Source organism: Bombina bombina, chromosome 8 (assembly GCF_027579735.1).
Source record: "Bombina bombina isolate aBomBom1 chromosome 8, aBomBom1.pri, whole genome shotgun sequence".
In the NCBI taxonomy this organism is placed as follows: Eukaryota; Metazoa; Chordata; class Amphibia; order Anura; family Bombinatoridae; genus Bombina; species Bombina bombina.
Genome location: NC_069506.1, coordinates 193,402,028 through 193,417,903, shown reverse-complemented (window position 1 = coordinate 193,417,903; position 15,876 = coordinate 193,402,028). Strand labels below are relative to the sequence as shown.

The 15,876-nt window shown below is 42.1% G+C and overlaps 1 protein-coding gene across 1 annotated transcript in view; it reads right to left on the bottom strand.

Annotated features, from left to right (window-relative positions):
• Positions 1 to 15,876, bottom strand: part of POLD1 (DNA polymerase delta 1, catalytic subunit) — a 384,813-nt gene that overhangs the window by 148,027 nt on the left and 220,910 nt on the right. Inside the window, exon 17 of the mRNA XM_053690816.1 lies at positions 2,335 to 2,482. Coding sequence (XP_053546791.1) covers positions 2,335 to 2,482 — 148 coding nt within the window. The remainder of the gene's footprint in view (positions 1 to 2,334; positions 2,483 to 15,876) is intronic.

Below are 15,876 nucleotides of genomic sequence, written 5' to 3'. Positions count from 1 at the left end.
TCACTAAAGGAAATATTATCTGCTTTAACAAGTTTGTCATGACAATTATTACAAACAACAGCTGGAGGAATAGCTACCAAAAGTTTACAGCAGATACACTTAGCTTTGGTAGATCCAGCAGGCAGTGGTTTTCCTGTAGTATCTTCTGGCTCAGATGCAACGTGAGACATCTTGCAATATGTAAGAGAAAAAACAACATATAAAGCAAAATAGATCAAATTCCTTATAAGACAGTTTCAGGAATGGGAAAAAAATGCCAAACATCAAGCTTCTAGCAACCAGAAGCAAATGAAAATAGAGACTGAAATAATGTGGAGACAAAATCGACGCCCATATTTTTTGGCGCCAAATAAGACGCCCACATTATTTGGCGCCCAAATGCTTTTGGCGCCAAAAATGACGCCACATCCGGAACGCCGACATTTTTGGCGCAAAATAACGTCAAAAAATGACGCAACTTCCGGCGACACGTATGACGCCGGAAACGGAAAAGAATTTTTGCGCCAAAAAAGTCCGCGCCAAGAATGACGCAATAAAATGAAGCATTTTCAGCCCCCGCGAGCCTAACAGCCCACAGGGAAAAAAGTCAAATTTTTGAGGTAAGAAAAATATGATAATTTAAAGCATAATCCCAAATATGAAACTGACTGTCTGGAAATAAGGAAAGTTGAACATTCTGAGTCAAGGCAAATAAATGTTTGAATACATATATTTAGAACTTTATAAATAAAGTGCCCAACCATAGCTTAGAGTGTCACAGAAAATAAGACTTACTTACCCCAGGACACTCATCTACATGTTTGTAGAAAGCCAAACCAGTACTGAAACGAGAATCAGTAGAGGAAATGGTAAATATAAGAGTATATCGTCGATCTGAAAAGGGAGGTAAGAGATGAATCTCTACGACCGATAACAGAGAACCTTATGAAATAGACCCCGTAGAAGGAGATCACTGCATTCAATAGGCAATACTCTCCTCACATCCCTCTGACATTCACTGCACGCTGAGAGGAAAACCGGGCTCCAACTTGCTGCGGAGCGCATATCAACGTAGAATCTAGCACAAACTTACTTCACCACCTCCCTTGGAGGCAAAGTTTGTAAAACTGATTTGTGGGTGTGGTGAGGGGTGTATTTATAGGCATTTTAAGGTTTGGGAAACTTTGCCCCTCCTGGTAGGAATGTATATCCCATACGTCACTAGCTCATGGACTCTTGTTAATTACATGAAAGAAAAAAAAAAAAAAAAAATTGCTGGTAAGTTTTTAATTTTGCTTTTTTTTTTTTAATTATTATTATTTTAAGTTACATAGCTATGCTGTCTGATCCACCTCCAATCATCAGTGTTTAGCATCAGAAACACAGGCATTGTATTTTAACTGCGTTCACAGCAGCTTATTTGCTTCTAGACAGATAAGGAGTGTTAAAGTCTTGTATTCTACCAAAGCAAAGGAGGAGATAGATACAGCCATATAAGGAATTGTGTGGGGGGAGTTAGAGCTGTACAATTCAGAAACTTAAAAGAAAGGGTTAATGGCAAGGCAATGCAGTATACATTTGCAGGTAAAGTAAATAAAGTACATATGATATTTTGTCTCTATCCCAACTTGTTTTCTGCCCCGTTAACATTGTCAGGGATTCCTTTAAAATAAAAATTGAGAACCATGAGGGATCTCATCAATTAATTATTCCTATGACGATCTGTACAAAAGCAAAAAAGTAGCAGGTTTGCATAAATGACATGTATTTTTTTTATAGGGTAGTATTTAGCAAGAGAGCAGGCCACCCCCAAGTTCCTGTCCCAAAGATACAAATTGCAGCAATACATGTGCTTGCACGAGATAAGAATAATCCAAGCAACCACCCCCTGCAAAGATGACAATAGGCCAAGTGTCTAGTGTTGAAACAAACCAGAGGATATGTGCACAGCTTCAGGTTTCCCCTCATTTTGAAACAAAACTTTTGACCAATTAACTACCACTTAGTTCATTTTGCTGTTGAGAAAGATTCACGAGCCAAAACAAAATGCAAAGTTCTATGTCCACAAGCACCCTAAGAAAGTGCTGAAATTAGTGAGCAGAAAAAAGGGCTAAACATATGTAAGGAAAAACAGAAGCAATAATATTTGAGAAAATATGGATTCAGCGTTTTAGATTTTTTTCCATAACAAGGAAGTAGGCACAATTTAAAGACTACTGTAAACTCTTCTATTACTGCTATCTGTGCAGTGTAAACCTCCTAAATGTGACCAGTTTTATAACATATTTACAGTATGCTCTTGAGAGCTGAACTTGGTGTAATATAATTATGTGATGCAGGACAGTTGTGACCCACCTGTGAGATCTCTAGGCATGGTAGTTTGCCAACCTGTGCTCCAGTAAACCCGTACACAGAGTTTGCACTCACTTTCAGGGCCAACTGACGCCCATCCAACACCTTCTGTTTAAAAGGATCAGTTTCCTTTTTGAGTTCCGTCTTTGCCCTGCGCCGTAGAAGAGAGAAACAACAAGCCAATAGTTATTTATATTGTTTAAGCAAAATAAAGCTAGTTTCCCCACATACAATCTTAATGATTGCTATTAAAAAAAAAGATGGCTCAAGTAATAAAACAGAAAATAATTTTCCTATGGCTAAAATACATTATTTTTGAAGATAGATTTGTGATAGAGGCAAACGATTTTTAATCGTACGATGGAATATCAGCAAGGCACTGAAATATGCAACACAGGATGCATAAATGAAGCAATACTCGTTTAGTGATCCCCTATAAACCTTAAAGGGATATGAAACCCAAATAGTTTTTTTCTTGATTCCTAAGCTTACATTCCTGCTTTTCAAATAAAGTTACCAAAAGAACAAAGAAAAATTGATAATAGGAGTAAATGTAAAAAGTTGCTTAAAATTGCATTCTCTATCTGAATTATGAAAGAAAAACATTTGTGTTTTGTGTCCCTTTAAGGTGTTGCCACTGTACTTAGGGATCCAACATGCACTGTGTGCAATGCAGGAATATTGCATCAAGAACCTTCCACTAAACAGTGTGTTACATATTGGTTCAATTACGAGTGTATGCCGGTCAATGTAATAGATTAAATAACATTTTTATCAAAGTATTTGTTCGCTCATTTTATTCTCTCTATTTCTATAGTTTTATTTTTTTTTATAAATAACTTTGTATATTTAGGCACTCATCTCAAATATACAATGGAGTTGACTTTTATTTGTTCACTGATGTGATTTAGATGTTTGGCATTGGGTGGATACTAATCAGACAGCAGGTTACAAAAACAGGAACTGTTATTGGTTACAACACATCATGTGGCATCTCTCTGAGAAAATCCAAGCCATTTTTTTACGTTCCTTGGAGCTTTACGGTTACAAGAATTATTATTATTTAGCATTGATATTGTTTATTGAAACAATTTATATCGTGAACATTTTTGATTGTGAATTTTAGTGTCTGAACAGGTGTATATATGTTGTATTTATGTATACAAATGACAAAATTATGATATTCTGACCATAATTATTCGAATCAAAAGGATATTTTATTCTTTTTTTTTTTAATAAAAAAAGATTAATTTAAGTTGAAACACACCCGTTTTTTCTACAATTTGACAGGCATCTGGTGGAGCCAATAGGAGGTGCACCATACGCCCGGTGTACCTGCATCTGCGCATGCTGGTCATTACATAATCACATTACACATATTCCATTCAAACACAAGTGAACTGCGATTATTTAATTGTGAGCATGCGCACGTAGAGGTAGTAAATCTCGACAAGGCAGCTATTTTCGAAAGAACACTGGCCCTGTGTATTTGATCAGCAGCACGCTCCGACACCGCTGCTTTGATGACCATCAGTAATGATTTTGCAACTGCATCAACTGCGCAACTGTAGTTTTAGGGAATTTCCTAATGCAGCTTCAATTAAACTGAGAATCATCTATTGCACAGCGATTTACCATTTACTGCTGCGGTCTTGGCCGCATGTTTCATCCATGCGACATACCCCTAGTACAAACGAGTATTTCATATCCTGTTCACAATATTGAGTTTTAAAAACACGTAAACCCCCATTTTTTTTTTTATTATTTGTGGTGCAATTTATACCCTTTGTTGACAGTATAGGTTATTGGCTGCACCAGATGCCTGTCTAATTGTGAGAGGGGAAAAAAAAAAAAGGATTTCACACGTAGGCGGCCAGGACACAGGTCAGGGGGAAATACATATTTTTTTCATTGCAAAACAGAATTTATGCTTACCTGATAAATTACTTTCTCCAACGGTGTGTCCGGTCCACGGCGTCATCCTTACTTGTGGGATATTCTCCTCCCCAACAGGAAATGGCAAAGAGCCCAGCAAAGCTGGTCACATGATCCCTCCTAGGCTCCGCCTACCCCAGTCATTCGACCGACGTACAGGAGGAAATATGCATAGGAGAAACCATATGATACCGTGGTGACTGTAGTTAGAGAAAATAATTCATCAGACCTGATTAAAAAAACCAGGGCGGGCCGTGGACCGGACACACCGTTGGAGAAAGTAATTTATCAGGTAAGCATAAATTCTGTTTTCTCCAACATAGGTGTGTCCGGTCCACGGCGTCATCCTTACTTGTGGGAACCAATACCAAAGCTTTAGGACACAGATGAAGGGAGGGAGCAAATCAGGTCACCTAAATGGAAGGCACCACGGCTTGCAAAACCTTTCTCCCAAAAATAGCCTCCGAAGAAGCAAAAGTATCAAATTTGTAAAATTTGGCAAAAGTGTGCAGTGAAGACCAAGTCGCTGCCTTACATATCTGGTCAACAGAAGCCTCGTTCTTGAAGGCCCATGTGGAAGCCACAGCCCTAGTGGAGTGAGCTGTGATTCTTTCAGGAGGCTGCCGTCCGGCAGTCTCATAAGCCAATCGGATAATGCTTTTAAGCCAAAAAGAAAGAGAGGTAGAAGTTGCTTTTTGACCTCTCCTTTTACCAGAATAAACAACAAACAAAGAAGATGTTTGTCTGAAATCTTTAGTAGCCTCTAAATAGAATTTTAGAGCACGGACTACGTCCAGATTGTGTAACAAACGTTCCTTCTTTGAAACTGGATTCGGACACAAAGAAGGTACAACTATCTCCTGGTTAATATTTTTGTTGGAAACAACTTTCGGAAGAAAACCAGGCTTAGTACGCAAAACCACCTTATCTGCATGGAACACCAGATAGGGCGGAGAACACTGCAGAGCAGATAACTCTGAAACTCTTCTAGCAGAAGAAATTGCAACCAAAAACAAAACTTTCCAAGATAATAACTTAATATCTACGGAATGTAAGGGTTCAAACGGAACCCCTTGAAGAACTGAAAGAACTAGATTTAGACTCCAGGGAGGAGTCAAAGGTCTGTAAACAGGCTTGATTCTAACCAGAGCCTGAACAAACGCTTGAACGTCTGGCACAGCTGCCAGCCTTTTGTGAAGTAGAACAGATAAAGCAGAGATCTGTCCCTTCAGAGAACTTGCAGATAATCCTTTCTCCAAACCTTCTTGTAGAAAGGATAGAATCTTAGGAATTTTTATCTTGTTCCATGGGAATCCTTTAGATTCACACCAACAGATATATTTTTTCCATATTTTATGGTAAATCTTTCTAGTTACAGGCTTTCTAGCCTGAATCAGTATCTATTACAGAATCTGAAAACCCACGCTTTGATAAAATCAAGCGTTCAATCTCCAAGCAGTCAGTTGGAGGGAAACCAGATTCGGATGTTCGAATGGACCTTGAACAAGAAGGTCCTGTCTCAAAGGTAGCTTCCATGGTGGAGCCGATGACATATTCACCAGGTCTGCATACCAAGTCCTACGTGGCCACGCAGGAGCTATCAAGATCACCGAAGCCCTCTAATGATTGATCCTGGCTACCAGCCTGGGAATGAGAGGAAACGGTGGGAATACATAAGCTAGGTTGAAGGTCCAAGGTGCTACTAGTGCATCTACTAGAGTCGCCTTGGGATCCCTGGATCTGGACCCGTAACAAGGAACCTTGAAGTTCTGACGAGAGGCCATCAGATCCATGTCTGGAATGCCCCATAATTGAGTTATTTGGGCAAAGATTTCCGGATGGAGTTCCCACTCCCCCGGATGGAATGTCTGACGACTCAGAAAATCCGCTTCCCAATTTTCCACTCCTGGGATGTGGATTGCAGACAAGTGGCAGGAGTGATCCTCCGCCCATTGAATTATCTTGGTAATTTCCTCCATCGCCAGGGAACTCCTTGTTCCCCCCTGATGGTTGATATATGCAACAGTCGTCATGTTGTCTGATTGAAACCTTATGAATTTGGCCCTTGCTAGATGAGGCCAAGCTTTGAGAGCATTGAATATCGCTCTCAGTTCCAGAATGTTTATCGGGAGAAGAGATTCTTCCCGAGACCATAGACCCTGAGCTTTCAGGGGTTCCCAGACCGCGCCCCAGCCCACCAGACTGGCGTCGGTCGTGACAATGACCCACTCTGGTCTGCGGAAGCTCATTCCCTGTGACAGGTTGTCCAGGATCAGCCACCAACGGAGTGAATCTCTGGTCTTTTGATCTACTTGAATCGTCGGAGACAAGTCTGTATAATCCCCATTCCACTGTCTGAGCATGCACAGTTGTAATGGTCTTAGATGAATTCGTGCAAAAGGAACTATGTCCATTGCTGCAACCATCAATCCTATTACTTCCATGCACTGCGCTATGGAAGGACGAAGAACAGAATGAAGTACTTGACAAGAGCTTAGAAGTTTTGATTTTCTGACCTCTGTCAGAAAAATCCTCATTTCTAAGGAATCTATTATTGTTCCCAAGAAGGGAACTCTTGTTGACGGGGACAGAGAACTTTTTTCTTTGTTCACTTTCCATCCGTGAGATCTGAGAAAGGCTAGGACGATGTCCGTATGAGCCTTTGCTTTTGACAGAGACGACGCTTGAATCAGGATGTCGTCCAAGTAAGGTACTACTGCAATGCCCCTTGGTCTTAGAACCGCTAGAAGGGACCCTAGTACCTTTGTGAAAATTCTCGGAGCAGTGGCTAATCCGAATGGAAGTGCCACAAACTGGTAATGCTTGTCCAGAAAAGCGAACCTTAGGAACTGATGATGTTCCTTGTGGATAGGAATATGTAGGTACGCATCCTTTAAATCCACCGTGGTCATAGATTGACCTTCCTGGATGGTAGGAAGGATCGTTCGAATGGTTTCCATTTTGAACAATGGAACCCTGAGAAATTTGTTTAGGATCTTGAGATCTAAAATTGGTCTGAATGTTCCCTCTTTTTTGGGAACTATGAACAGGTTGGAGTAAAACCCCATCCCTTGTTCTCCTATTGGAACTGGATGAATTACTCCCATCTTTACAGGTCTTCTACACAATGTAAGAATGCCTGTCTTTTTATTTGGTTTGAAGATAATTGAGACCTGTGGAACCTTCCCCTTGGGGGTAGTTCCTTGAATTCCAGGAGATAACCCTGAGAAACTATTTCTAGTGCCCAAGGATCCTGAACATCTCTTGCCCAAGCCTGAGCAAAGAGAGAAAGTCTGCCCCCCACCAGATCCGGTCCCGGATCGGGGGCCATCCCTTCATGCTGTTTTGGTAGCAGTGGCAGGCTTTTTGGCCTGCTTACCCTTGTTCCAGCCTGGTTTGGGTTGAGAAGTATTACCCTCTTGCTTAGAGGATGTAGAATTAGAGGCTGGTCCGTTTCTGCGAAAGGGACGAAAATTAGGCTTATTTTTAGCCTTAAAAGACCTATCCTGAGGAAGGGCGTGGCCCTTTCTCCCGGTGATGTCTGAAATAATCTCTTTCAAATCAGGACCAAACAGTGTTTTACCCTTGAAAGGGATGTTAAGCAATTTTGTCTTGGAAGACACATCCGCTGACCAAGACTTTAGCCAAAGCGCTCTGCGCGCCACGATAGCAAACCCTGAATTTTTCGCCGCTAATCTAGCTAATTGCAAAGCGGCATCTAAAATAAAAGAGTTAGCCAATTTAAGTGCTTGAACTCTGTCCATAACCTCCTCATACGAAGATTCTTTATTGAGCGACTTTTCTAGTTCTTCGAACCAGAAACAAGCTGCCGTAGTGACAGGAACAATGCATGAAATTGGTTGTAGAAGGTAACCTTGTTGAACAAACATCTTTTTAAGCAAACCCTCTAATTTTTTATCCATAGGATCTTTGAAAGCACAACTATCTTCTATAGGAATAGTAGTGCGTTTGTTTAGAGTAGAAACCGCCCCCTCGACCTTGGGGACTGTCTGCCATAAGTCCTTTCTGGGGTCGACTATAGGAAATAATTTCTTAAATATAGGGGGAGGAACGAAAGGTATGCCGGGCCTTTCCCACTCCTTATTTACTATGTCCGCCACCCGCTTGGGTATAGGAAAAGCATCGGGGGGGCACCGGAACCTCTAGGAACTTGTCCATCTTACATAATTTCTCTGGAATGACCAAATTGTCACAATCATCCAGAGTAGATAATACCTCCTTAAGCAGTGCGCGGAGATGTTCTAATTTAAATTTAAATGTTACAACATCAGGTTCAGCTTGTTGAGAAATTTTTCCTGAATCTGAAATTTCTCCCTCAGACAAAACCTCCCTCCTGGCCCCTTCAGATTGGTGTGAGGGTATGTCAGAACAGTTATCATCAGCGTCCTCTTGCTCTTCAGTGTTTAAAACAGAGCAATCGCGCTTTCTCTGATAAGTAGGCATTTTGGATAAAATGTTTGCAATAGAATTATCCATTACAGCCGTTAATTGTTGCATGGTAATAAGTATTGGCGCACTAGATGTACTAGGGGCCTCTTGTGTGGGCAAAACTGGTGTAGACACAGAAGGGGATGATGCAGTATCATGCTTACTCCCCTCATTTGAGGAATCATCTTGGGCAATATCATTATCTGTGACATCATTGTCCCTACTTTGTTTGGACACTATGGCACAATCATCACATATATTTAAATGGGGAGAAACCTTGGCTTTCATACATATAGAACATCGCTTATCTGATGGTTCAGACATGTTAAACAGGCTTAAACTTGTCAACAAAGCACAAAAAACGTTTTAAAATAAAACCGTTACTGTCCCTTTCAATTTTAAACTGAACACACTTTATTACTGAATATGTGAAAAAGTATGAAGGAATTGTTCAAAATTCACCAAAATTTCACCACAGTGTCTTAAAGCCTTAAAAGTATTGCACACCAAATTTGAAAGCTTTAACCCTTAAAATAACGGAACCGGAGCCGTTTTTACATTTAACCCCTATACAGTCCCAGGTATCTGCTTTGCTGAGACCCAACCAAGCCCAGAGGGGAATACGATACCAAATGACGCCTTCTATAAGCTTTTTCAGTGGTTCTTAGCTCCTCACACATGCATCTGCATGCCTTGCTCTCCAAAAACAACTGCGCATTAGTGGCGCGAAAATGAGGCTCTGCCTATGACTAGAAAAGGCCCCCATCTGAAAAAGGTGTCCAATACAGTGCCTGCCATTTTTTTACAACAATCCCCAAGATTATAATAACTATTAAGAGTTATAATCTGCCAAATATGCTTAGCAAAGTAATCGTTTTAGCCCAGAAAAATGTCTACCAGTTTTTTAAGCCCTTATAAAGCCCTTTATTCTTTTACTTAATCTAAGAAAATGGCTTACCGGTCCCCATAGGGGAAATGACAGCCTTCCAGCATTACATAGTCTTGTTAGAAATGTGGCCAGTCATACCTCAAGCAGAAAAGTCTGCCAACTGTTTCCCCCAACTGAAGTTACTTCATCTCAACAGTCCTGTGTGGAAACAGCAATCGATTTTAGTAACGTTTGCTAAAATCATCTTCCTCTTACAAACAGAAATCTTCATCTCTTTTCTGTTTCAGAGTAAATAGTACATACCAGCACTATTTTAAAATAACAAACACTTGATTGAAGGATAAAAACTACATTTAAACACCAAAAAACTCTTAACCATCTCCGTGGAGATGTTGCCGGTGCAACGGCAAAGAGAATGACTGGGGTAGGCGGAGCCTAGGAGGGATCATGTGACCAGCTTTGCTGGGCTCTTTGCCATTTCCTGTTGGGGAGGAGAATATCCCACAAGTAAGGATGACGCCGTGGACCGGACACACCTATGTTGGAGAAATATAATATTTAAAGGGAAAATGAGAGTCTCAATGCACATTAATTAACTAATACCTTATTATAGTGAACAGTGGTTATTTACAGTTTACCATCACTTTAAGGGGACCCATATGCATGAGGACCCTATAGGGTCTGTTTAAGCACATGCTCATTTATGGGGTGTTATGCATGATGAACCAGTACCAGTATAGGTTTAAGTGTAAATTTACAAAAATGATTGTCAAGAGCATGTCACGTTTGGAGTAAAAACAGAATTTATGTTTACCTGATAAATTTCTTTCTCCAACGGTGTGTCCGGTCCACGGCGTCATCCTTACTTGTGGGATATTCTCTTCCCCAACAGGAAATGGCAAAGAGCCCAGCAAAGCTGGTCACATGATCCCTCCTAGGCTCCGCCTACCCCAGTCATTCGACCGACGTTAAGGAGGAATATTTGCATAGGAGAAACCATATGGTACCGTGGTGACTGTAGTTAAAGAAAATAAAATATCAGACCTGATTAAAAAAACCAGGGCGGGCCGTGGACCGGACACACCGTTGGAGAAAGAAATTTATCAGGTAAACATAAATTCTGTTTTCTCCAACATAGGTGTGTCCGGTCCACGGCGTCATCCTTACTTGTGGGAACCAATACCAAAGCTTTAGGACACGGATGAAGGGAGGGAGCAAATCAGGTCACCTAAATGGAAGGCACCACGGCTTGCAAAACCTTTCTCCCAAAAATAGCCTCAGAAGAAGCAAAAGTATCAAACTTGTAAAATTTGGTAAAAGTGTGCAGTGAAGACCAAGTCGCTGCCCTACATATCTGATCAACAGAAGCCTCGTTCTTGAAGGCCCATGTGGAAGCCACAGCCCTAGTGGAATGAGCTGTGATTCTTTCGGGAGGCTGCCGTCCGGCAGTCTCGTAAGCCAATCTGATGATGCTTTTAATCCAAAAGGAGAGAGAGGTAGAAGATGCTTTTTGACCTCTCCTTTTACCTGAATAAACAACAAACAAGGAAGATGTTTGTCTAAAATCCTTTGTAGCATCTAAATAGAATTTTAGAGCGCGAACAACATCCAAATTGTGCAACAAACGTTCCTTCTTTGAAACTGGTTTTGGACACAGAGAAGGTACGATAATCTCCTGGTTAATGTTTTTGTTAGAAACAACTTTTGGAAGAAAACCAGGTTTAGTACGTAAAACCACCTTATCTGCATGGAACACCAGATAAGGAGGAGAACACTGCAAAGCAGATAATTCTGAGACTCTTCTAGCAGAAGAAATCGCAACTAAAAACAAAACTTTCCAAGATAATAACTTAATATCAACGGAATGTAAGGGTTCAAACGGAACCCCCTGAAGAACTGAAAGAACTAAATTGAGACTCCAAGGAGGAGTCAAAGGTTTGTAAACAGGCTTGATTCTAACCAGAGCCTGAACAAAGGCTTGAACATCTGGCACAGCTGCCAGCTTTTTGTGAAGTAATACCGACAAGGCAGAAATCTGTCCCTTCAGGGAACTTGCAGATAAACCTTTTTCCAATCCTTCTTGAAGGAAGGATAGAATCCTAGGAATCTTAACCTTGTCCCAAGGGAATCCTTTAGATTCACACCAACAGATATATTTTTTCCAAATTTTGTGGTAAATCTTTCTAGTCACAGGCTTTCTGGCCTGAACAAGAGTATCGATAACAGAATCTGAGAATCCTCGCTTCGATAAAATCAAGCGTTCAATCTCCAAGCAGTCAGCTGGAGTGAAACCAGATTCGGATGTTCGAACGGACCCTGAACAAGAAGGTCTCGTCTCAAAGGTAGCTTCCAAGGTGGAGCCGATGACATATTCACCAGATCTGCATACCAAGTCCTGCGTGGCCACGCAGGAGCTATCAAGATCACCGACGCCCTCTCCTGCTTGATCCTGGCTATCAGCCTGGGGATGAGAGGAAATGGCGGGAACACATAAGCTAGTTTGAAGGTCCAAGGTGCTACTAGTGCATCCACTAGAGCCGCCTTGGGATCCCTGGATCTGGCCCCGTAGCAAGGAACTTTGAAGTTCTGACGAGAGGCCATCAGATCCATGTCTGGAATGCCCCACAGGTGAGTGACTTGGGCAAAGATTTCCGGATGGAGTTCCCACTCCCCCGGATGCAATGTCTGCCGACTCAGAAAATCCGCTTCCCAATTTTCCACTCCTGGGATGTGGATAGCAGACAGGTGGCAGGAGTGAGACTCCGCCCAAAGAATAATTTTGGTTACTTCTTCCATCGCTAGGGAACTCCTTGTTCCCCCCTGATGGTTGATGTACGCAACAGTTGTCATGTTGTCTGATTGAAACCGTATGAACCTGGTCCTCGCAAGCTGAGGCCAGGCCTGGAGAGCATTGAATATCGCTCTCAGTTCCAGAATATTTATCGGTAGAAGAGATTCTTCCCGAGACCAAAGACCCTGAGCTTTCAGGGATCCCCAGACCGCGCCCCAGCCTATCAGACTGGCGTCGGTCGTGACAATGACCCACTCTGGTCTGTGGAACATCATCCCTTGAGACAGATTGTCCAGGGACAGCCACCAACGGAGTGAGTCTCTGGTCCTCTGATTTACTTGTATCTTCGGAGACAAGTCTGTATAGTCCCCATTCCACTGACTGAGCATGCACAGTTGTAATGGTCTTAGATGAATGCGCGCAAAAGGAACTATGTCCATCGCCGCCACCATCAACCCGATCACTTCCATGCACTGAGCTATGGAAGGAAGAGGAACGGAATGAAGTATCCGACAAGAGTCCAGAAGCTTTGTTTTTCTGGCCTCTGTTAGAAAGATCCTCATTTCTAAGGAATCTATAATTGTTCCCAAGAAGGGAACCCTTGTTGACGGGGATAGAGAACTCTTTTCCACGTTCACTTTCCATCCGTGAGATCTGAGAAAGGCCAGGACAATGTCCGTGTGAGCCTTTGCTTGAGGAAGGGACGACGCTTGAATCAGAATGTCGTCCAGGTAAGGTACTACTGCAATGCCCCTTGGTCTTAGCACCGCTAGAAGGGACCCTAGTACCTTTGTGAAAATCCTTGGAGCAGTGGCTAATCCGAAAGGAAGCGCCACGAACTGGTAATGTTTGTCCAGGAATGCAAACCTTAGGAACCGATGATGTTCCTTGTGGATAGGAATATGTAGATACGCATCCTTTAAATCCACCGTGGTCATGAATTGACCTTCCTGGATGGAAGGAAGGATAGTTCGAATGGTTTCCATCTTGAACGATGGGACCTTGAGAAATTTGTTTAAGATCTTGAGATCTAGGATTGGTCTGAACGTTCCCTCTTTTTTGGGAACTATGAACAGATTGGAGTAGAACCCCATCCCTTGTTCTCTTAATGGAACAGGATGAATCACTCCCATTTTTAACAGGTCTTCTACACAATGTAAGAACGCCTGTCTTTTTATGTGGTCTGAAGACAACTGCGACCTGTGGAACCTCCCCCTTGGGGGAAGCCCCTTGAATTCCAGAAGATAACCCTGGGAGACTATTTCTAGCGCCCAAGGATCCAGAACATCTCTTGCCCAAGCCTGAGCAAAGAGAGAGAGTCTGCCCCCCACCAGATCCGGTCCCGGATCGGGGGCCAATATTTCATGCTGTCTTGGTAGCAGTGGCAGGTTTCTTGGCCTGCTTTCCCTTGTTCCAGCCTTGCATTGGTCTCCAAGCTGGCTTGGCCTGAGAAGAATTACCCTCTTGCTTAGAGGACGTAGCACCTTGGGCTGGTCCGTTTTTACGAAAGGGACGAAAATTAGGTCTATTTTTTGCCTTGAAAGGCCGATCCTGAGGAAGGGCGTGGCCCTTACCCCCAGTGATATCAGAGATAATCTCTTTCAAGTCAGGACCAAACAGCGTTTTCCCCTTGAAAGGAATGTTTAGTAGCTTGTTCTTGGAAGACGCATCAGCCGACCAAGATTTCAACCAAAGCGCTCTGCGCGCCACAATAGCAAACCCAGAGTTCTTAGCCGCTAACTTAGCCAATTGCAAAGAGGCGTCTAGAGTGAAAGAATTAGCCAATTTGAGAGCATTGATTCTGTCCATAATCTCCTCATAAGGAGGAGAGTCACTATCGAGCACCTTAATCAGTTCATCAAACCAGAAATATGCGGCTGTAGTGACAGGGACAATGCATGAAATGGGTTGTAGAAGGTAACCCTGCTGAACAAACATCTTTTTAAGCAAACCTTCTAATTTTTTATCCATAGGATCTTTGAAAGCACAACTATCCTCTATGGGAATAGTGGTGCGTTTGTTTAAAGTAGAAACCGCTCCCTCGACCTTGGGGACTGACTGCCATAAGTCCTTTCTGGGGTCGACCATAGGAAACAATTTTTTAAATATGGGGGGAGGGACGAAAGGAATACCGGGCCTTTCCCATTCTTTATTAACAATGTCCGCCACCCGCTTGGGTATAGGAAAAGCTTCTGGGAGCCCCGGCACCTCTAGGAACTTGTCCATTTTACATAGTTTCTCTGGTATGACTAAATTTTCACAATCATCCAGAGTGGATAATACCTCCTTAAGCAAAATGCGGAGATGTTCCAATTTAAATTTAAATGTAATCACATCAGATTCAGCCTGCTGAGAAATGTTCCCTAAATCAGTAATTTCTCCCTCAGACAAAACCTCCCTGGCCCCCTCAGATTGGGTTAGGGGCCCTTCAGAGATATTAATATCAGCGTCGTCATGCTCTTCAGTAACTAAAACAGAGCAGTCACGCTTACGCTGACAAGGGTTCATTTTGGCTAAAATGTTTTTGACAGAATTATCCATTACAGCCGTTAATTGTTGCATAGTAAGGAGTATTGGCGCGCTAGATGTACTAGGGGCCTCCTGAGTGGGCAAGACTCGTGTAGACGAAGGAGGGAATGATGCAGTACCATGCTTACTCCCCTCACTTGAGGAATCATCTTGGGCATCATTGTCATTATCACATAAATCACATTTATTTAAATGAATAGGAATTCTGGCTTCCCCACATTCAGAACACAGTCTATCTGGTAGTTCAGACATGTTAAACAGGCATAAACTTGATAAGAAAGTACAAAAAACGTTTTAAAATAAAACCGTTACTGTCACTTTAAATTTTAAACTGAACACACTTTATTACTGCAATTGCGAAAAAACATGAAGGAATTGTTCAAAATTCACCAAATTTTCACCACAGCGTCTTAAAGCCTTGAAAATATTGCACACCAATTTTGGAAGCTTTAACCCTTAAAATAACGGAACCGGAGCCGTTTTAAGCTTTAAACCCCTTTACAGTCCCTGGTATCTGCTTTGCTGAGACCCAACCAAACCCAAAGGGGAATACGATACCAAATGACGCCTTCAGAAGTCTTTTATAAGTATCAGAGCTCCTCTCACATGCGACTGCATGCCATGCCTCTCAAAAACAAGTGCGCAACACCGGCGCGAAAATGAGACTCTGCCTATGCTTTGGGAAAGCCCCTAAAGAATAAGGTGTCTAAAACAGTGCCTGCCGATATTATTATATCAAAATACCCAGAATAAATGATTCCTCAAGGCTAAATAAGTGTTAATATCAATCGATTTAGCCCAAAACAAGTCTACAGTTTAAATAAGCCCTTGTGAAGCCCTTATTTACAATCGTAATAAACATGGCTTACCGGATCCCATAGGGAAAATGACAGCTTCCAGCATTACATCGTCTTGTTAGAATGTGTCATACCTCAAGCAGCAAAGGACTGCA